The following is a 22,904-nucleotide window of genomic DNA, read 5'->3' as shown; positions in this document are numbered from 1 at the left end:
CAGTTGCTCCATTGTAACAAATCACTTCACAACTCTCAACTTCCTGCAGGGTCGGGCACACCTTCCCTCCACACGTGTTATTAGTGATCACTGATCTGTTCCTGACTTTGTTGTTCGTCACACCGCATGTTTGTGGACAAGCGCTCCAGTTGCCCCATTCCGAAACAATACAGTCAACTGCGAAAAAAAAAATTGTCCTCCTGATTCTTTGCAGACAGAGTGTTATTTGGGTTTCGATTTCAAGATTTTGACACGAATTTCTGAACTGCTATTCAGCTATTCTGGGACAACATACCAGAACAGCACTGAGAGTTGCATTCTTGTTCATCCCTGTTATCACCAATGCAATCCGGCCCGTTGCAGGTCTTGTTCAAGTGAATATTTCTTTCCCGTACCTTAGAGCCTGTGCCGCAAGTTTTGCTGCATCTGGACAAATTATCAACTAATTTTTAGCATCATATAAACTTGATTATCGCTAATTTATACATCCTATGAAGCAATGCAGTGTCAAACTTTGATAGTAATTGTTTTCCAGAAAATTGCCTTCAGAGAAAACGAATCATTACGGTAACATTTAGATAGGTACAAGAGCCAAAATATATACTAACTCTCCCCAAGCTGCCCACTGGCCCCACACACAATCTTCAGGACAACAAACATCATTGCACGTTCTCTCTTCCATGAAGCTGCCATTGCAAGGGGAACCACCGCATGTTTGCGTCACACTGACACTTCTCAACCTTGATTGCGTTCCTTCAAATAAACAATTTTGTTACGTTTTTTTTTCAATCTATGCCAGAAAGCATACCAAATAACTACCAACCATTCTGGCACGTTTTGGAGCAGAGCGTCCAAACACTCCAATTGTTCCAGACACATTTGACTGGGCAACAATTTTGATCACAGATTCTGCAAATAATTGTTTATTGTTATAGAAAGTAGTAATGAGCGGTAAATTTTTAGCAAATTAGGAACAGGGAATGTAACAAATGGGAAGCTGAGTGATATCTGGTGCCAACACAAAATCGCCACATTCCCACTCATGACAAGTACCAAACACCATGCATTTCTATTCAATAAACACTTACTCTGACTCTTCTGATTGGCCTTCGCATTCGAATCCCCCATGCTGAGCTTCCACGTCAATTTTTCTTGATCTGAACCTGGATCCACCACCGCAGGTAACATTGCAGTTGCTCCACACACCCCAGTTATCCCAGACACAATCCACAGGACATGGGTGTGTGTTACACGGTGTTGAATCAATACCTAAACCATTGCAGGATCGTCCGCCACACGCTAGCTCCACAAAAACTTGGCGTTGACGGTGTTTTTGGCCTCCACCGCATGGGACAGAACACTCGCCGAAATCACTCCACTCTACCCACTGGCAGTCGATGGGACAGCAGTGAGTGTTACAGAATTGTGACGAGGTATCTTCGCCCAAACATCCTTGACCACCGCAGTCAGCTGCAACCAAAACCTGTCGATTGCGATATTGTGTGCCGTTACCACATTCAATGGAACAATCCTTAAATTTACTCCACTGTCCCCACCGGCAGTTAACCGGACAACATTGGGTGTTGCATCTCTGCGACTGCTCGGTTGGTCCTGTGCAATTTAAACCTCCATGCCTTACGTAACGAGCGATTTTCCTAAGTTTTGTTTGAGTTCCCCCTCCACAACTTACAGAGCATTTATCGTAATTGCTCCATTCTCCCCATAAACAATCAACAGGGCAAGGCCGAGTGTTGCAGGATTGGTTAAAGAATGTTTTGCCCGCACATTTTGTGCCACCAAGTTGTTCCTTTACTTGCACCGATCTTGTTTTCATCTTATTTCCGCCACCACAACTCACAGAACATTTTCCAAATTCGCTCCACGCTCCCCATATGCAATGCATTGGACATGGGTGGGTGTTGCAACTTCTTACGGACATCGACAAGCCGGAACAAGCTAAACTTCCATGCCTGGAACTTACAGAGATATTTCTTGATCTAACGTGTGTTCCCCCTCCGCAAGAGACAGAACATGTCCCGTATTCACCCCACAAACTCCAACGACAATCTATAGGGCAAGGCTGAGAGTTACATCCACTTGAAGACGTTGATGGCCCGAAACAAGCTAAACCCCCATGCCTGGAACTTACAGAGATATTTCTTGATCTAACGTGTGTTCCCCCTCCGCAAGAGACAGAACATGTCCCGTATTCACCCCATGAACTCCAACGACAATCTATAGGGCAAGGCTGAGAGTTACATCCACTTGAAGACGTTGATGGCCCGAAACAAGCTAAACCCCCATGCCTGGAACTTACAGAGATATTTCTTGATCTAACGTGTGTTCCCCCTCCGCAAGAGACAGAACATGTCCCGTATTCACCCCATGAACTCCAACGACAATCTATAGGGCAAGGCTGAGAGTTACATCCACTTGAAGACGTTGATGGCCCCGAACAAGCTAAACCCCCATGCCTGGAACTTACAGAGATATTTCTTGATCTAACCTGTGTCCCCCCTCCGCAAGAGACAGAACATGTCCCGTATTCACCCCATGAACTCCAACGACAATCTATAGGGCAAGGCTGAGAGTTACAAGTACTTGAAGACGTTGATGGCCCCGAACAAGCTAAACCTCCATGCCTGGAACTTACAGAGATATTTCTTGATCTAACCTGTGTCCCCCCTCCGCAAGAGACAGAACATGTCCCGTATTCACCCCATGAACTCCAACGACAATCTATAGGGCAAGGCTGAGAGTTACAAGTACTTGAAGACGTTGATGGCCCCGAACAAGCTAAACCCCCATGCCTGGAACTTACAGAGATATTTCTTGATCTAACCTGTGTCCCCCCTCCGCAGGAGACAGAACATGTCCCGTATTCACCCCATGAACTCCAACGACAATCTATAGGGCAAGGCTGAGAATTGCATCTACTTGAAGACTTCGATGGCCCCGAACAAGCTAAACCCCCATGCCTGGAACTTACAGAGATATTTCTTGATCTAACCTGTGTCCCCCCTCCGCAAGAGACAGAACATGTCCCGTATTCACCCCATGAACTCCGACGACAATCTATAGGGCAAGGCTGAGAGTTACATCCACTTGAAGACGTTGATGGCCCGAAACAAGCTAAACCCCCATGCCTGGAACTTTCAGCGATCTTTCTTGATCTAATCTGTGTTCCCCCTCCGCAGGAGACAGAACATGTCCCGTATTCACCCCACAAACTCCAACGACAATTGATAGGGCAAAGCTGAGAGTTGCATCTACTTGAAGACGTTGATGGCCCCGAACAAGCTAAACCTCCATGCCTGGAACTTACAGAGATATTTCTTGATCTAACCTGTGTTCCACCTCCGCAAGAGACAGAACATGTCTCGTATTCACCCCACAAACTCCAACGACAATTGATAGGGCAAAGCTGAGAGTTGCATCTACTTGAAGACAATGATGGCCCCGAACAAGCTAAACCTCCATGCCTGGAACTTACAGAGATATTTCTTGATCTAACGTGTGTCCCCCCTCCGCAAGAGACAGAACATGTCCCGTATTCACCCCACAAACTCCAACGACAATTGATAGGGCAAGGCTGAGAATTGCATCTACTTGAAGACTTCGATGGCCCCGAACAAGCTAAACCCCCATGCCTGGAACTTACATCGATATTTCTTGATCTAACGTGTGTCCCCCCTCCGCAAGAGACAGAACATGTCCCGTATTCACCCCACAAACTCCAACGACAATTGATAGGGCAAAGCTGATAGTTGCATCTACTTGAAGACGTTGATGGCCCCGAACAAGCTAAACCTCCATGCCTGGAACTTACAGAGATATTTCTTGATCTAACCTGTGTTCCACCTCCGCAAGAGACAGAACATGTCCCGTATTCACCCCACAAACTCCAACGACAATTGATAGGGCAAAGCTGAGAGTTGCATCTACTTGAAGACGTTGATGGCCCCGAACAAGCTAAACCTCCATGCCTGGAACTTACAGAGATATTTCTTGATCTAACCTGTGTTCCACCTCCGCAAGAGACAGAACATGTCCCGTATTCACCCCACAAACTCCAACGACAATCAATAGGACAAGGCTGAGAATTGCATCTACTTGAAGACGTTGATGGCCCCGAACAAGCTAAACCTCCATGCCTGGAACTTACAGAGATATTTCTTGATCTAACGTGTGTCCCCCCTCCGCAAGAGACAGAACATGTCCCGTATTCACCCCACAAACTCCAACGACAATCAATAGGACAAGGCTGAGAATTGCATCTACTTGAAGACGTTGATGGCCCCGAACAAGCTAAACCTCCATGCCTGGAACTTACAGAGATATTTCTTGATCTAACGTGTGTCCCCCCTCCGCAAGAGACAGAACATGTCCCGTATTCACCCCACAAACTCCAACGACAATTGATAGGGCAAAGCTGAGAGTTGCATCTACTTGAAGACGTTGATGGCCCCGAACAAGCTAAACCTCCATGCCTGGAACTTACAGAGATATTTCTTGATCTAACGTGTGTCCCCCCTCCGCAAGAGACAGAACATGTCCCGTATTCACCCCACAAACTCCAACGACAATTGATAGGGCAAAGCTGAGAGTTGCATCTACTTGAAGACGTTGATGGCCCCGAACAAGCTAAACCTCCATGCCTGGAACTTACAGAGATATTTCTTGATCTAACCTGTGTTCCACCTCCGCAAGAGACAGAACATGTCCCGTATTCACCCCACAAACTCCAACGACAATTGATAGGGCAAAGCTGAGAGTTGCATCTACTTGAAGACGTTGATGGCCCCGAACAAGCTAAACCTCCATGCCTGGAACTTACAGAGATATTTCTTGATCTAACCTGTGTTCCACCTCCGCAAGAGACAGAACATGTCCCGTATTCACCCCACAAACTCCAACGACAATCAATAGGGCAAAGCTGAGAATTGCATCTACTTGAAGACGTTGATGGCCCCGAACAAGCTAAACCTCCATGTCTGGAACTTACAGAGATATTTCTTGATCTAATCTGTGTTCCCCCTCCGCAGGAGACCGAACATGTCCCGTATTCACCCCATGAACTCCAACGACAATCTATAGGGCAAGGCTGAGAGTTACAAGTACTTGAAGACGTTGATGGCCCCGAACAAGCTAAACCCCCATGCCTGGAACTTACAGAGATATTTCTTGATCTAACCTGTGTTCCACCTCCGCAAGAGATAGAACATGTCCCGTATTCACCCCATGAACTCCAACGACAATCAATAGGACAAGGCTGAGAATTGCATCTACTTGAAGACGTTGATGGCCCCGAACAAGCTAAACCTCCATGCCTGGAACTTACAGAGATATTTCTTGATCTAACGTGTGTCCCCCCTCCGCAAGAGACAGAACATGTCCCGTATTCACCCCACAAACTCCAACGACAATCAATAGGACAAGGCTGAGAATTGCATCTACTTGAAGACGTTGATGGCCCCGAACAAGCTAAACCTCCATGCCTGGAACTTACAGAGATATTTCTTGATCTAACGTGTGTCCCCCCTCCGCAAGAGACAGAACATGTCCCGTATTCACCCCACAAACTCCAACGACAATTGATAGGGCAAAGCTGAGAGTTGCATCTACTTGAAGACGTTGATGGCCCCGAACAAGCTAAACCTCCATGCCTGGAACTTACAGAGATATTTCTTGATCTAACGTGTGTCCCCCCTCCGCAAGAGACAGAACATGTCCCGTATTCACCCCACAAACTCCAACGACAATTGATAGGGCAAAGCTGAGAGTTGCATCTACTTGAAGACGTTGATGGCCCCGAACAAGCTAAACCTCCATGCCTGGAACTTACAGAGATATTTCTTGATCTAACCTGTGTTCCACCTCCGCAAGAGACAGAACATGTCCCGTATTCACCCCACAAACTCCAACGACAATTGATAGGGCAAAGCTGAGAGTTGCATCTACTTGAAGACGTTGATGGCCCCGAACAAGCTAAACCTCCATGCCTGGAACTTACAGAGATATTTCTTGATCTAACGTGTGTCCCCCCTCCGCAAGAGACAGAACATGTCCCGTATTCACCCCACAAACTCCAACGACAATTGATAGGGCAAAGCTGAGAGTTGCATCTACTTGAAGACGTTGATGGCCCCGAACAAGCTAAACCTCCATGCCTGGAACTTACAGAGATATTTCTTGATCTAACCTGTGTTCCACCTCCGCAAGAGACAGAACATGTCCCGTATTCACCCCACAAACTCCAACGACAATCAATAGGACAAGGCTGAGAGTTACAAGTACTTGAAGACGTTGATGGCCCCGAACAAGCTAAACCTCCATGCCTGGAACTTACAGAGATATTTCTTGATCTAATCTGTGTTCCCCCTCCGCAGGAGACAGAACATGTCCCGTATTCACCCCACAAACTCCAACGACAATCAATAGGACAAGGCTGAGAATTGCATCTACTTGAAGACGTTGATGGCCCCGAACAAGCTAAACCTCCATGCCTGGAACTTACAGAGATATTTCTTGATCTAATCTGTGTTCCCCCTCCGCAGGAGACAGAACATGTCCCGTATTCACCCCACAAACTCCAACGACAATTGATAGGGCAAAGCTGAGAGTTGCATCTACTTGAAGACGTTGATGGCCCCGAACAAGCTAAACCTCCATGCCTGGAACTTACAGAGATATTTCTTGATCTAACCTGTGTTCCACCTCCGCAAGAGACAGAACATGTCCCGTATTCACCCCACAAACTCCAACGACAATTGATAGGGCAAAGCTGAGAGTTGCATCTACTTGAAGACGTTGATGGCCCCGAACAAGCTAAACCTCCATGCCTGGAACTTACAGAGATATTTCTTGATCTAACCTGTGTTCCACCTCCGCAAGAGACAGAACATGTCCCGTATTCACCCCATGATCTCCAACGACAATTGATAGGGCAAAGCTGAGAATTGCATCTACTTGAAGACGTTGATGGCCCCGAACAAGCTAAACCTCCATGCCTGGAACTTACAGAGATATTTCTTGATCTAACCTGTTTTCCCCCTCCGCAAGAGGCAGAACATGTCCCGTATTCACCCCACAAACTCCAACGACAATTGATAGGGCAAGGCTGTGAGTTACAAGTTTGCAATGACATTGACGACCCAGAACAAGATGTACCTCCGTGCCTGGCACTTAGGGCGACAACCCTTGATCTCTTCTGCGTTCCTCCGCCACAATTGGCGGAGCATGAACCGTAACGCCCCCATGATCCCCAGGCGCAGTTCACCGGACAGTATCCTGTGTTACAAGTCTGTGACGAAGTTGAGCCTCCGTAACAACGACTGCCTCCGCAACTTGCACTCCGGCCGTATCCCCGGGTCCGTGTCCTGATTCCACTTCCACAGCTAGCAGAGCATCCACCCCAACTCCTCCATGATGCCCAATAGCAGTTCACTGAAACAATCATGATGATAATAGTCGAAATGCGTTATCTTAAAACACAGAGATTGAATTTTTTATTACAAAATTTCATTACAGTTAAATTCAAAGTACATTTGTTCATAATGAGTACTACTAACTTCCACTCGGAGTGTAGATTATAATTGTTATATTGCCAACTTCTGTATATTATGTACACGGAATGAGCCAATAATGTTCGTGATACCAAGCCGGCCACACTATTAGATCCCAAGCAGTTGCTTGGCGATGGTATTATCCAATACAGTTTGTCTCTAGCCGCTCGTACCTCGTTTGGAACCTAACGCAGCGACATCCAGTGCAAAGAAACTGCAAAGTGAGATCCTCTCTTTATAGCTGATAAGACTGTTGTCAGTCACCAACTGCACTGATGTGTATTGGTAGGTCGAAGCAATGCGCACAACGCTTTGTAGCTAATATCTGTATCGCTATTACGTTCCAACACAACAGCACGTTTTTTTGTAGTCGCATTGATATGTTTCATAAATTTAAAACAAATTAAACCTCATTTTCCACTGAACAGCAAATAATGAGGAACCTATTCTCTGTTTCATTACCTCGACAACATTGGGTGTTGCACGATCTCGAGTAAGGCAAGTTGCAGGAACCGCACTCTCCACTACTCCGAGTTATTCTTGGAGATTGCCAACCACCTCCACAAGGTCGTGAGCAGCTTCCCCACCTCCATTGACAGGGCGTGGTGCTACAATCACTCCAAAACAACCTGCAGAAGTCCAAATTCTATAGTAAATCGAACATTTTTCTGCAATTTGTATTTCTTTTTGACGGCAAAATTCGATTTACAAACACATCACAAACCTCACTCCGCACAACTACAAACATATGTCAGAAACAAACATACTTACCATGCCGATGCGCCATGAATAATTGCCAGCAAACATAAACAAACGAAAAGAGTTTTCAGCATAACTACCGCTGCTTACAATTTCTGCAGTTTTGCTAAAATAAATGTTTCAACACTATTTGGTCTCAAATGAATGTACGAACCACAAGCGTGCTTGCGCTAATTTGAAGAGTTTTAAGGATGAGTCATGCATTTAGAGCAATTAAGGAAGCGAGATTGAAGAGCAAGGAAGTGAAATTCAAATGAAGCCAAACTTATGACGCATCTTTGTAAACAACGGCTTATTAAATTGCTCTGGCAAAATTAAAATTCCGGAAATTCCAAGACACTGAACAATTTTACACGAAATTTCTGTTATTATTTATTTTTTTGCAATCCTATTTTAGATATTATTACAGCTTTTATTTCATAGTATGTTTAGCCGTTTGTTGAATAGTATTTTTATCGATCTTTCTTGTTCTGACTTAACCAAATTTTGATGCAACAGAATTTCTACATAGAAATTGTAGAACTTAATCAGTTGGAAAATATCAACACGATGTGATTCCACCTCCAGAGAGCTGCCTAATCGCGAGCGTCCCCTGCCATTGCCAAACAATTAAGAAAGCAAAATGTTGTTGGCACCTAACAACACGTAGCATTCTGTGTAATGTGGTCACAGCAAGCACCTAAAATTGTGGAAACAAGCGCTCAAGTTTGTGGGAGAAATTCTAGCAAACAAGTCATGTTTTACGCTCTGGAGCAAAATAGTCGACATATTGTCAAAAAAATGACCGCATGAAGGAGCCATCGCTCTATGGATATGTACAAAATTAACGTTCGAAGCAATAACATCGCTTTAGCCCCCGACCAATATACCAGTAAGGAATCCTAAGCGATGTTCGTGGCCAGGATCACTTCGGGTTCGAATCCCGGTGTGCAAGATCGGTTAATCGCCTGACCCCAAATCGCAATAAACTGTTGCCATTGTTCAAATACAGCGAACAATATTTCGATCATTCTTGGGCAATCAACGTTGTACTGGGTATTGCTAACACCTTTTATAAGCTGAGGAATGTATTTTACGATCAAAACGTGCCTTGTGATCTATGATTTCACCGAAAATTGAACAATAAAATAGGCTTCATTACAAACTATATGAAAACGTCAAATTTACGACTTTTTTTAAAAAATCGTGAGTACTTTTTTAATTTGTTGATTACGTTGTTCAAATTAATGTTCGTAATTCTACAGAAAAAAAGCTGTCAGACGTTTGAAGTAATAGAACGAAAAGCAGCTGAAAACGATTCTCCGTCAATATAGTTACATTTCCAACAATTTGATTCTCGAGTTTAACTTAGTCTCAATAAACCATGATGAAAATTGTGTCATCGCGATATATGATCTGTGAAATACGAGAGATAAAATTGCGTAGCGTTCGAGTTTTTCAATTGGCTTAATAGGTTTTCATCAACTAAAATAGATAGATAGATAATGGCACGCTACTTTAAAACTCTTTCAAGATGTATTTATGGATGATAAATCATATGAGATGCAATAATAAAAAAAAACGTAGGGTCTTTCCGGGTTGTCATTTAAAGGCCAGACTTCACATCACACGTTCTCTAAAGTAAGTCAGGCGGAAGTTCTGGAAAGAAATTCGTGAGTTTACTCACAAGGAAACACTGAGCTTGTTTTCAGCTGAATCGTGTTAAGTCCTGTTGTTTACGTTACAGAGAAGTTTACCAAGCACATATTTCAACACTGTACAAAGTATGTTGACGTAGTTTTGGCAATCACAATACCAACAAACATTCACAGAAAATCTAACTTTCGAACAGTTTCTTACCGATGCAGCTTCCACTCTCCAATTCCATGTGCTCAGGACAAGCACATACGTAACTACCAACCGTGTTTGTGCATTCCATGTGGTCTACTGTACACGGGTCGTCATCACATTCGTTGATATCTTCACATAATTTTCGCCAAGAATCATTAGGAATGGTGCAGCATTGAATCTCATATATGGTGGGCTAACTAACTTAACATCAAGCAACAGATAACGCCGTGTGCGCTGATTTGCCTGAAGGATTCCGTAATTACATTCACACCAAAATCCTTCAGGCAAATCAGCGCACACGGCGTTATCTGGACACGCATCTTCGCCAAAATCAGCACAATTCCTATTACAAATTTAGAAATTTTCATAAAAGCTTTTAAACTAAAGTTTTCTTTTAATTTGGAAACTTCTGAATTCTTTATACCCACGTAACAAATTTGGGTCATAGAAAGACTTGTCATCAATGTGTACGACAAAAAAACAAATAAACATGTTTGTTTATTTCTCACCAACACAGGTCCTGCCGTTCCCTTCGAAACCTTCAACACATCGACAATCGTACGACCCAACCTTATTTTCACATATTGCTTGGACGTGGCAATTAGCGGTTTCTTCGGTACATTCGTTGATATCTGTAGATCGATGTTCAGAACAAAAGGCTACATAAACTTCAATAGGTTTAACACAATTTACATGTTTGAAAATGAGAATGGCTGAGAAGGGGTTTTTTTACACGTGGAACATATGAGTGAATAAATTTGAGACGTTTTTTGTTTTCATAGCATAATTATCTATTGCCAACACAGTTTTGTTGTTGATTGGCGCGTAAGACAAATATGAAAAAGGTTTCTCATTAATTAAAACCAGAGCATTGTCCGCCTTGGGACACGAAGCCAGGAAGACAAGGACAAGTATAACTTCCTTCAATGTTGACGCATTCACTGTTGTCTGGGCAAGTATCAGTGCCCGCTTCACACTCGTTTATTTCTATAAAAGTAAGTTTCGGTTATTAATTAACGTAGCTCAATTGTAACGTTTTACCCATGTAACCTAATGCCTAATATGTGTAGAATTAAAATTTTATGTGTTTCAATGTTTGTCTACATTAAGAGGAGATGAAGTGCGTGGTCATTTACCTGAGCAATGAGTACCGTTTCCAGTGTACCCTTCATCACACAAACAGTAGAAGCTTCCATCAGTGTCGATACACTGTGCGTTTTGGTGGCATGTGACACTCTGATCATCGCATTCATTAATATCTGGAACAAACAATATTATATGAGTATTATAGGCGAAAAATGTGAAAATATGCAATGAAAATTATAATGTAAAGTTTAGTGTTGACAGAAAGAAAATTTTTTTTTAATTTTGTTTGGACATGTCCTTGTTATCTGCTGCGATCCCGCAATTTCCTGCTGACGTACTTTCACATCCAAAATCGTCGTTTTTCTGGTAGCCAGACTGGCAATCACAGTGGTAACTTCCTTCTGTGTTGACGCAGATTGAATTCAAGGGGCATGAACTACTTCCTTGTTGGGTGCACTCGTTAACGTCTGGAAAACCAAACAGTGACGATGTATGTCACTGTTGTTATAACCAGAGGGAAATAGCTAGGGAGTTACTACAGAAAATATGTACCTTGATCACAACAAAGACCGCTCCACCCTGGTTGACATAAACATCCCGTAGCAGTCTCAGTGGCGCCATTGTAACAAATTACTTCACAACTCTCAACTTCCTGCAGGGTCGGACACTCCTCCCCTCCACACGTGTTATTAGTGATCACTGATCTGTTCCTGACTTTGTTGATCGTCACACCACATGTTTGTGGACAATCGCCCCAGTTTTCCCAATCCGATACAGTGCAGTTCACTAAAACCAAAAAAAAATTTAGTCACTGGGGAGTTATATATTAAATTCCACAAAGCGATATATGGACAGCTCAGAAGGATTTTTCTTGAGAAAGATATATTTCGCCTAAGAAGGCATCATCAGTTTCTCTAACTTATTCAAACATCTGAGCTGTCAACACTTTGTGGAATTTAATATATAACTATAACGATATGGTGTGCGATCGACAGCCTGTCAGGGGACTTTGGCTTTTAAATAGATCCAGTTTTTTAATCTTTAATCATATTAGCCACCGGGGATATCGTGCAATGTAACGTGTAACTTGTGTTTAATTTGATTGCTTGAAATTTTTTGTTCGATGCTAAAACGGTTTTAACTCACGTGAAGGTTTGCTGCACGAGCGAGACGAAGTTGAAGACCCAGAGCAAGAACCTCCGCAAGAATGGGATCTTGTTGTAGAGCGAGATCTAGACTGCGTTCCTTCGCCACAATTGGCGGAACATGATCCGTACAATCCCCAAGGACCCCAGGCGCAGTTCACCGGACAGCATTTTGTGTTGCAAGTCTCCGACATAATTGATCTCCCAGGACACTGACTGCCTCCGCAACTTGCACTCCGGCCGTATCCTCGGGTCCGTGTTCTGATCCCACTTCCACAGCTCGCAGAGCATCCTCCCCAACTCCTCCAAGATGCCCAATAACAGTTCACTGAAACAATCATGACAATAACAGTGGTAATGCGATATTTGGAGTTTGAATTACGGTACCTCAAAAGGTACAAATGTTCTCAAACAGTTATACTAACTGCCACTCACAGTGCAGATTATAATTATTACACTGAAAGCTACTGTATTTTATGTACAGGCAACGAACCAATGATGTTCGTAATATCAAGCCGACAACACTATTGGCTCCCAAGCAGTTGTTTGGCCGTAGTGTGTTCTGCTGTGGTTCGTCTCCGGGAGTTTGTACCTATAGTTTGGTACCTAACGAAACCATGTCCACTGCAAAGTCACCACAATGTGAATAATCTGGACAGCGACAAGACTGTTGTGATGTGAACTGATACGTCGTGACAGTGCATTCCAGGAATGCAGCTAATATCTGTTTCGTTATAACTTTGGCGAAAGTACCAACACAACAACATGATTTGGTAAACGCAATGACCAGTTTCATTTAACAAAAACAAACTTAACTTTATTTTCTACTCAACAACAAACGAGGAGAAACCGGTTCTTTATTTCATTACCTGGACAACACTGGTTGTTGCACGATCTCGAGCTCGGCAAATTGCAGGAACCGCAACTTCCTTGTGTTCTAGTTACTCGGGGAGATTGGGTTCCACCTCCGCAAGGTCGTGAGCAGCTTGCCCAGCTCCATTGACAAGGAGTGGAGTCGCATCTTCGTCTTCTTCGTCTACTCCAAAACAACCTGCAAATGAACATTTTGCTGAAATTCTTATTTCTATTTGATGGCAAAATTAGATGTACAGAAACATTACTATAACCTCACTCCGCACAACTACAAAATCAGCTAATTACGTTTGATGTATATGCTAGTAACAATCAAACTTTCATCATCCGGTTTATTTGCACTAATTATAAGCGGCTTTAGGAGAGTTCAACTTATAAAACCCCTGGATGATTTTTATTTGCATCTAGACGAACAAAATCAATGTACAAATAATACCAATAAAATTTTGTATGTACTTACCATGCCGATGTCCCGTGAATAATTACAAGCAAACATAGACAAACGAAAAGAGTTCTCAACATAATTTTACTGATTTAAATTTATGAAAAATATTGCTAAAATAAACGTTCGAACACTCAAACACATGAACTAAACACCAACTTGCCCGCGTTAGTTTTTAAATAGTTTAAACATTGAGTCACAATTTTTTCGAATCTTTTTTGTCAAAGAAAAATACGGAATTTCAGTTATTAATCGAAACTCAAATGAAGCCAAATATATGACACATCTCTGGAAACAACAACGCGTTTCTCTGGCAACGTTGAAATTCCGGATAAGTCACTAACCAAGTTCTACACAAAATTCTCGGTATTATTTTGTTTAATGCCGCGACGATTTTAGGGATTTTTACCGCTTTTGCTACATAATATGTTTAGGATTTGGTTGATATTTAATTTGCCCCGATATGTGAAGGTAGAAGTGGTTTGGATCCACTTGTTGATGCCATCAATGACTAATCCTAACAAATTTCTTTGTGTGCTCAAGGTTGTCTTTTACCGCATGAAGAAGCTATATATGTAACAGATTGACTGTCGCGGACCATTGATGGGTATTGGCGGGCGGACGTGCAGCGTCGTACAATGCTTCGACTTTTATGAGCAACCAACTTTTTAGTAGCTAAAAACAATTCTCCGAAAAATTGACACATTTCCAGAGAATTTATAACCGAGTTTAACATCATCACAATGAATTACGACTAAAACTGAGTCACCACGGTAAATGAACTTTGAAACGAGAGGGCTGAAATTCTGTTACAATCAATTTGATGCTCACAAAATATTAATCTTACGAGAATTAGACCACAACCTTCGTAAATGTCGACTTTGTCAATTGACTTAAGGAGAGAAAAAAAATTGTTTAAAATTTGTTTTTTATCAAAAAAGCAATGACCACAGGTGTATCGTTTAAATATGTAGATTTTCTGGTTTAATTTTCTTTTACTTTTTTAATATATCCTCTGATGGTCACAGTAGCCACTAGACAAAATTGGTTTTATCAACAAACTTACGCACAAAAACACGTGTTTAAAACTAATTTGTTTGTGTCTGGTTTGCAATCATGACGTAACGCACTACTGAACTACTGGCAACACAAAACCACAACTTCTAAAAGTTGAAACGTGTTGTTGACTGTATGTTCTTCAAAAGTAGACAGATGGGCTGAAATGGATAAAGAAGCATGTCCCAAGAATATATTGTATACCCTGCATTTTTATTACTAATACGGTTCTTGTTCAAAGTTGTCAGACTTAATTAAATATTAGCCTACACCCATGTTGCTTCCAAACTGACGTAAATCACATGTTGTTGTTGTTGTAACGAAACATCCGCATTGGATTCACTTCCAACTCGCATGTGACAAACTTTCGGTTCAGAACTTCCGCCATACTTTGTGTCGTGGATGAAGAGAAAAAGAAAGAACCGTTAGCGCCTGGCGGAACTAGGATTGAAATGTTGGCGCTTTACGTGCTTCCAGGAAGCGTGATATGAAGGTAAGTGGGGCAGTTTAAAGAATGATTGTACGGATTTCTTTAGTTGTCAATTGATTTAAACACTTAAATGACAAAGATTACAAGGACCTTAATTACGTAGTTATTATGGTTATTGTTTCAAACATTTTTATTTTATACAAATTATAAATTCTATAAAAATCTTACATACATTTAGGCTAATAAAGCCCTCTATTATGTTACTATCTATTCCAGTACCTTTTTTGCCGACTTTAACAGCTTGTAATTTTGTAGGCCAGGGTCATGTAGTAGTGCTTTTAATCAATATATTGTATAAGGTATCATAGGGCAAATTCAAAGACCGAAAGTTTGATAAATCCGTCTCACCATGAAGACGACGCGATAAACTTGAAATTCGAATACTCCGGTTTCGTTGCTAACGAAATTACTGACAATGATCTTTAACGTCTGATTGGGATACTTCTGGCATTGAAATATTGCTTTACATGTGTTTGTTTGTCAATAAATCTTTGAATTTTGTTCGCCTATTTCGTCACTCTTTAGACTTTTTTATGTTTTCATATCAACCAGTTCCTTATCGACATTGACTGAAAGTTATAATGTGGTAAAATAATTTTCGCGAAAAATGTAACTTGATACGACCACTAGATTCTGAGATACAGCAGATCAAACTTACATTTAAACCGCTGTGATCGTGCAAAAGCTAGATAATTATTGTGTGACGTCATAAAATGCGCTATAGTTGTGTAGGAATGGGAGGAAGTGTGGGATTAACTAACAGTAAACAACAAGTGAACAGTGTAATGAACGTTGACATCATTAAATTTTGGAAATCGTGCACAAAGCTTGAAGTTCAACTTCCTGAAAATTTATGTACGTGACCCAAAATGATTAAATCGTTAAAATATTTCTGGCCCCTTGCTCGTCACGTTCAGGTCTCCATTTTAACTTCGCTTGCTTCACTTGTAAGTTTATATGGAAAATATTCTGGCTCCACGCTCAATAGGCCAGGTACTCAGCCAGAACAAATAGTGTTCGAAAACATTTTGGCAAGTTTGATCAGATAGATATGAGCAACAGCAATGCTAACGTTCAAAGCAGGTTTACATTTGCTTAACGTCCATTATTCAAAGTGGATTTTCATGGTGTGCCTTCGATTGTTTTAACTCGTTGCTTCAAACGAAGTTACGACAAATCTGATTTGTTTTGTGTAGACTTACGCTTTAAACAGTCCTTTGGAAAGCTATGTTATCACGCGAACGTAAACTGAATACAATAAACGTAGGTTCATTAGGTTTGCAGGCTTGGCAGCCCAGGTATTGCAGCATAGCTGGATCAGCCACTGTTTTGTAGCGAGATCTGAAAAATCAAGCTTCCGGTGAGGTTTGAACTAACGACTCTGGGCTAACCAGGCCCAACGATCTACCAACAGAGCTACAGGAGCTTGTATAAATGGAAATGCAGCCACCTTGACCGCGCGGCTTCAGTTCTTCGCTGTAATCCGTTAGTGCTGAGTAACTTGTTTACCAAATTGGGGTTGGCGACCCTGCTTGGGTTATATTTCTCATTTGCTTCAGAAATAAAAACACTTAAAAACACAACCAAGATTTTATTAGCTTTGTATTTTCTTAAATATATGCTTCAAAAGAAAGAAAAAGTCCTTGACAAGACCTAAAGTTAGACATACAAATTCCTGGAAACTTGCGTATATCCACTTCGTAAGCTACTATGGCTTTGCAACGTGACCAAAGAAAGAATAATTGCTGTCGCATCTCGTATGTCACGATTTTAACTTCACTGCTTTGTGTGCTAAATCCTGTGTGATTTTTGGAAAGTTAACCTGGGTCATCGTCAAATGCCCGAATAAAAATAAAAAAAAACAATCGTCACCAACTAATATCTGTAAACATATGCGCATCGTTTAATAATTTTCTGTTGTCCCTAAATTGCGTTCTAGGTTTATTGTAGTAATATTTCATGCAATTACATGATTGGAAGGATTGCCCCAATGCGCAGGTCCTAACTTGGCGATATTAGCTATTGTATCAAGATCAACAGGTTTACAGGCTTCGCAGCCCAGGCATTGCAGACCCCAGGGATAGCTCAGCTGGCCTGGCTAGCCTAGGGTCGTGAGTTCAAACCTCACCGGAAGCTTGACTTTTCAGATCTCGCAAATAAGTGGCTGATCCAGCTATACTGCAATACCTGGGCTGCGAAGCTTGTTAACCTAATGAACCTAAGTTTATTGTATTTAGTTTTCGTTCCACACGTTTAACCGCGTGATAATATAGCTTTCTGAACGACTGTTTAACTTTGACGTTTAAAACGTAGGCCAAAACAGAACAATTTTAATTTGTCGCAGCATTGGTTAAACAAACGATTTAAACCATCTAGGGCTCACAATGAAAATCCACTTTGAATAATGGACGTTAAGCAAATGCAAAGCTGCTGTGAAAGTTAGCATTACTGTTGCTCATATCTTTGACTTACCATAATGTTTTCGAACACTATTTGATCTCGCTAAGTACGTGGTCTATTGATCGGTGAGTCTGAATATTGTCCAAAGAAACTTACACGAGAACAAATCACACAATCAAGCAAAGTTAAAATGGAGACTTGAACGTGACGCGCACGAGACCATAAAGTGACGATTTAATCATTTTTGGTCACGTACATAAATTTTCAGGAAATTAAACTTCAAGCTTTGTGCATGATTTCCATAGGTTATATTCTATGATGTCTTCAACAACATTCATTTCACTGGTTGAGAAAACAAAAATTAAAAAACACGCCTGCTGTTCCATTCAGGCCACAAACGTTCTTAGGACTTTGTAATTTGTTGCATCTGTATTATACAACAACCGATTTTGTGTAGGCGCTAAACCTACTTCCACGTTACCAAAAATACGAAATATGGAGCAAATAATATGAATTATGTGAGCTGTAGACAGATGGCCACTGTATCGACCTATTAGGTCCCATCATTACCAATATTTTGCCCGGAGTGGACAAAACGACAATCTTTCTATAAATACTAAATGCGCGATAAACAAATAACTGTTTGTCTGCGTCTCCCTAAGTCGTAATCTTTGAATACAATATGCGTGGCGTTAGCAATCATAACTGCCTAGACTAAAATCCACAAAAAGTACCCTGTCCAGGTAACAATTGTCTTATAAAGCAAGTAAACATTCATGATTCCTCTGCTGCTCTTGTTTATGCAACGATCTACCAGGCTCAATTATAAAGTATATCCTGTGTCCCATGTGAATGGTTAAATGCTAGTTCATGTGACAGCGTAATTTTGTTTTCTCTTTTCCTGACTGTCTGCGTTGCAGTTGGTCATTCTAGTCTGACTACTATCGTGTGACAAGCGCACGGTGTGCCTCGGTCCACCGTAAGGACCGGTGTAGGGCATACTATTCTATACTCGGTTGCCACGCAAACTACTTATGTGAAAAGCATTGAAGTTAACATTGCCAGCCTTGTGTCTTCCTATTGCCAATTGTTAGGAATAAAATTGTATATACAAATTGGAAGATTGATTAGTTCAAAACCAGAAGAATAGAGATTTCAAATTCTAGCCACAAGGCTCTTGTACTCACTAGTGGTGGTGTTTGTTTTATTGCAATAAAAATCTACTATGATCGCAACGGTTTGAACGTAACGTTGATCAGCTGTATCTTAGAAACAAGTGGCCGTATCGAGCTATTATTTTTGCGTTAAAAGTTATGATCATTTAAAAGTTTAATTATTTTTTGTTCAAAATTCCCATACCACATGCACTTCAAACTTACAGTAATATTTTACCATGTTATAGCTTTCAGTCTATGTAGATAAGGAACCGGTTGATATAGAAACAAAAAAGGTAAAGGAGTGAGGCAATAGGCGAAAAAAATCCAAAGGTTCATTTACAAACAAACACATGTAAAGCAATATTTCAATGTCAGAAGTATCACAATCAGACGTTAAAGATCTTTGTCAATAATTTCGTCAGCAACGAAACCGGAGTTATCGAATTCCAAGTTTATCGCGTCGTCTTCATCGTGAGATGGATTTATCAACAATGTGGTCTTTGAATTTGCCCATCTTTTGTGCACCTTATACAATATAGTGGTTAAAAGCACTACATGACCCTGGCCTACAAAATTACAAGCTGTTAAAGTCGGCAAAAATGGTACTGGAATATATAGTAACATAATAGAGGGCTTTATTAACCTATATGTATCTAAGATTTGTATAGAATTTATGATTAGGGTAAAATATAAAGGTTTGAAACAATAACCATAATAACTACGTAATTAAGGTCCTTGTGATCTTTGTAATTTAAGTATTTAAATCAATTGACTCTTAAACAAATCCGTACAATCATTCAAGTAATATTTATGCCCTTAAAATACCCCATTTACCTTCACTGCAACAAATACGAGCAATAGGACAACCACGCTTCCTGAAAGCACGTAAAGCGCCAACATTTTAATTCTGGTTCTGCCAGACGCTGACGGTTCTTTCTTTTTCTCTTTTGTTCTCGACGCAAAGTTTGGCGGAAGTTCTAAAACGAAAGTTTGTCACATGCCAGTTGGTAGTTAATCCAATACAAATGTTTCGTTCCAACAGCAACACACGATCCACATCAGTTCGGAACAACTCGGGTGTAAGCTAGTATTTAATTAAATCTAATAATTTTGAACAAGGTTGGAATAGGTTGTTTTTAGGTTGCAAAATTGAACATTTGTAAAGCAAACCAACCAATGGTAAATATATGCGTGTGACACAATTGAATTAATCATCAATGCTGTTTGATTTATACTCGTAATATCTCTAAAAATTTTAATCTATTTGCATTAGTTTATGTTAGCTTTGCTCCGTAAATTTTAACGTTCATGCCAAATTATTCGCATATTTAAATGAGAATTTGGAAAGTAATTCTTACCAACGCAGTTTCCATCCTGGAGGCCCATATAGGAAGGACAAGTACAATGAAAACTTCCCACTGTGTTTTGACATTCCATGTAATCACCAGTGCAAGGTTTCTTCTGTGGGTCGCTACATTCGTCAATGTCTTAAAGGCAAAAGTGGTTGATTAAATTATAACTTAAGTCAAAGAGAAAAACCTTAATAAACCATTTTAAAAAAGACTGGTGCCATAGGTGTGACATACCAGATTCTATTTGCATACAGTGATAACAACGTAAAAGAACAAACGCAAACTAAACTCGAGGGTAATATGTGTTGTTAAGTACACGTTTACAATGTCAGTCACCGAACAAGCAAACACGTTTGAATGAAGCAAAAATCTCCCACTGACGAATTTGATCGAATCGTACACAAACAGTATTACAAAGCAATTAAAAATTATTTTATGGATGTCATAATGTTCTATCAGTTGTGATATACCTGAGCAGACTGTTCCATTTCCTGAAAATCCATGCTCGCACATGAAAAGGAAGCTCCCCTCAGTGTCAACGCATCGACCGTTTTGATGGCAATTGGAAATCTGCTCTGTGCATTCATCGATGTCTAAAACAAATTTGTCATTAATTATTATTAACTTGACATAACATTAAACATAGAAAATGTTGGTTTATTTGTCGCACGTAGCACAAACAACACATTAAATTCCTAAGACACCAAGTAACAAACTGAAAAAATAAAATCTACTGTGATCAGTTCCAAAAGGTTCTGACCCTTCCTTTAAAGTATTGGAACACAAGCCAAAATTCTACTTTCACATTCCAAGTCGTTGTTATTCCTATAGCCAGACTGGCAATCGCAGCGATAATTTCCCTATTGTGCTGACGCAGTTCGACGTCTCCCGGCATGAAGTACTTCCTGGCTGGCTGCATTCGTCAACGTCTGCCAAAGCACGCCTGTCAAGTTTTCTCAGCATTGCATTGATACACTTGTTTTTATTTAGATATTTGCATTTCCTCTTCATTGTAATGAACGAACATGTTTATTTGCTCGATGAACCACGTAATATTCTACATAACTGGTGGCTATTAGTTACAAATCATTGCATAAATGTATTTTCAGAAATATTTTAGCTTTTAGTAATATTTGGCTCAATGTAATTTACCTAAGTCACAGCTAACACCGTTGATTTTAAACTTACCTTGATCACAGCATAGACCGCCCCACCCAGGTTGGCATAAACAACCTGTAGTAGTCGCAGTGGCTCCATTGTAACAAACAACTTCACAACCCTGGAGTTCCTGTAGGTTTGGACACTCCTTCCCACCACACGTGTTATTAGTGATCACTGATATGTTCCTGACCATATTGTTCGTCACACCACATGTTTGTAGACAAGAGCTCCAGTTGCCCCATTTCGAAACAATGCAGTCCACTTAAAAATAAAAATTTATCCTTCAAGTTACGGATCTGATTAGTCAATAACGGTTTCTAACAGCAACTTTTAGACACAGTCAAATGTAATACGACATAACAATAAACAGTTCGTATTGTGTTGTTGGCCAAATCTTTCAAACAAGAGTTTGGCCGCTAAACATTTAACACGAGATTCTGAGGTGCTATTTAAATATTCCGTGACAGCTTACCTGGGCAACACTGAGAGTTGCATTCTTGTTCATTCCTGTTATCACCAGTGCAATCCGCTCCGTTGCAGGTCTTGTTCAAGTGAATATCTCTTACCCGTACCTCGGAGCCCGTGCCGCAAGTTTGGCTGCATCTGCCAAATTATCAACCAGTTTTTAGCATAATTACTGTTAATTTATACATCGCCTCGGACGGAAAAAAAATCACTTTGATATCATTTAGATAGATACAACATCCAAAATCAATACTTACTCTCCCCAAGCTGACCACTGGCCCCACACACAATCTACAGGACAGCAAACATCATTGCACGCTCTCTCTTTCGTGAAGCTGCTAAAGCAAGGGGAACCACCGCAAATTTGCCTCACGCTGACACTTCTAATTCTTGACTGCGTTCCTTTAAAAAAATATTTTGTTTATTTTTAGTCGATACTAGGAATCATACATATCACTACAAACCGTTTTCACACTTTTTGGAGCAGATTGTCCAAACACTCCAATTATTCCAGACACAGTCGACTGGGCAACAATTTTGATTGCAGATTCTGCAAAAAAATTTTTTTATTGTTACAGAAAGAAGCAATGAGCGATGAACTTTACTAGATTTACCGAACGTGGAACGGAAAATTTAACGACTGAGAAAAAAACATGTTTAGTGGTATCTGTTATCAACACAAAAATAAGCGAAATTATATTATGTTGTTGGCAAATCACCACCTTCCCACTTAAATATGACAAGAACCAAACACCATAAACCTATTCAATAAATAAACACTTACTCTGACTCATATGATTGACCTTCACATTCGAATCCCCCATATTGAGCTTCCACGTCAACCTTTCTCGATCTGAACCTGGATCCACCACCGCAGGTAACATTGCAGTTGCTCCACACACCCCAGTTACCCCAAACACAATCCACAGGGCATGGGTGTGTGTTACACGGTGTTGAATCAACACCTAAACCATTGCAGGATCGTCCGCCACACGCTAGCTCCACAGAAACTTGGCGTTGGCGGTGTTTTTGGCCTCCACCGCATGGGACTGAACACTCGCCGAAGTAGCTCCACTCTCCCCATGTGCAGTCGACGGGACAGCAGTGAGTGTTACAGATTTGT

At 40.9% G+C, this 22,904-nt stretch overlaps 1 protein-coding gene across 2 annotated transcripts; it reads right to left on the bottom strand.

The window, feature by feature from the left end:
* Positions 1-18,846: 18,846 nt before the first annotated feature.
* LOC145907999 (uncharacterized) lies at positions 18,847-22,109 on the bottom strand. 2 transcript variants are annotated; one of them, XM_082995170.1, is made up of 8 exons: positions 22,039-22,109; positions 21,789-21,919; positions 21,344-21,577; positions 20,955-21,084; positions 20,626-20,748; positions 20,162-20,290; positions 19,638-19,780; positions 18,847-19,328 (listed from the first exon to the last, which is right to left on the bottom strand). In XM_082995170.1, exons 5-8 carry the CDS (start codon positions 20,666-20,668, stop codon positions 19,197-19,199), a joined length of 447 nt encoding a protein of 148 aa, XP_082851296.1. In that variant the 5' UTR covers positions 20,669-20,748; positions 20,955-21,084; positions 21,344-21,577; positions 21,789-21,919; positions 22,039-22,109; the 3' UTR covers positions 18,847-19,196. The 2 variants fall into 2 exon arrangements, with proteins under 2 accessions (XP_082851296.1, XP_082851297.1); XM_082995171.1 differs by having other exon boundaries at positions 20,626-21,098.
* Positions 22,110-22,904: the final 795 nt, after the last annotated feature.

This window comes from Ascidia mentula, chromosome 7 (assembly GCF_947561715.1).
Source record: "Ascidia mentula chromosome 7, kaAscMent1.1, whole genome shotgun sequence".
Classification (NCBI taxonomy): Eukaryota; Metazoa; Chordata; class Ascidiacea; order Phlebobranchia; family Ascidiidae; genus Ascidia; species Ascidia mentula.
Note: the sequence above shows the minus strand (reverse complement) of the source record. Positions and strands in the feature narration are given on the sequence as shown.

Excerpts from the sequence above, each read along its gene's own strand:
- LOC145907999 (XM_082995171.1), bottom strand. The coding sequence starts at position 20,668 with ATGTGCGAGCATGGATTTTCAGGAAATGGAACAGTCTGCTCAG. Across the intron at positions 20,291-20,625 it reads AAATGGAACAGTCTGCTCAG|ACATTGACGAATGTAGCGAC; the intron begins GTATATCACAAC and ends TTTGCCTTTAAG. Across the intron at positions 19,329-19,637 it reads TCGTATTTGTTGCAGTGAAG|GTGCACAAAAGATGGGCAAA; the intron begins GTAAATGGGGTA and ends ATATTGTATAAG.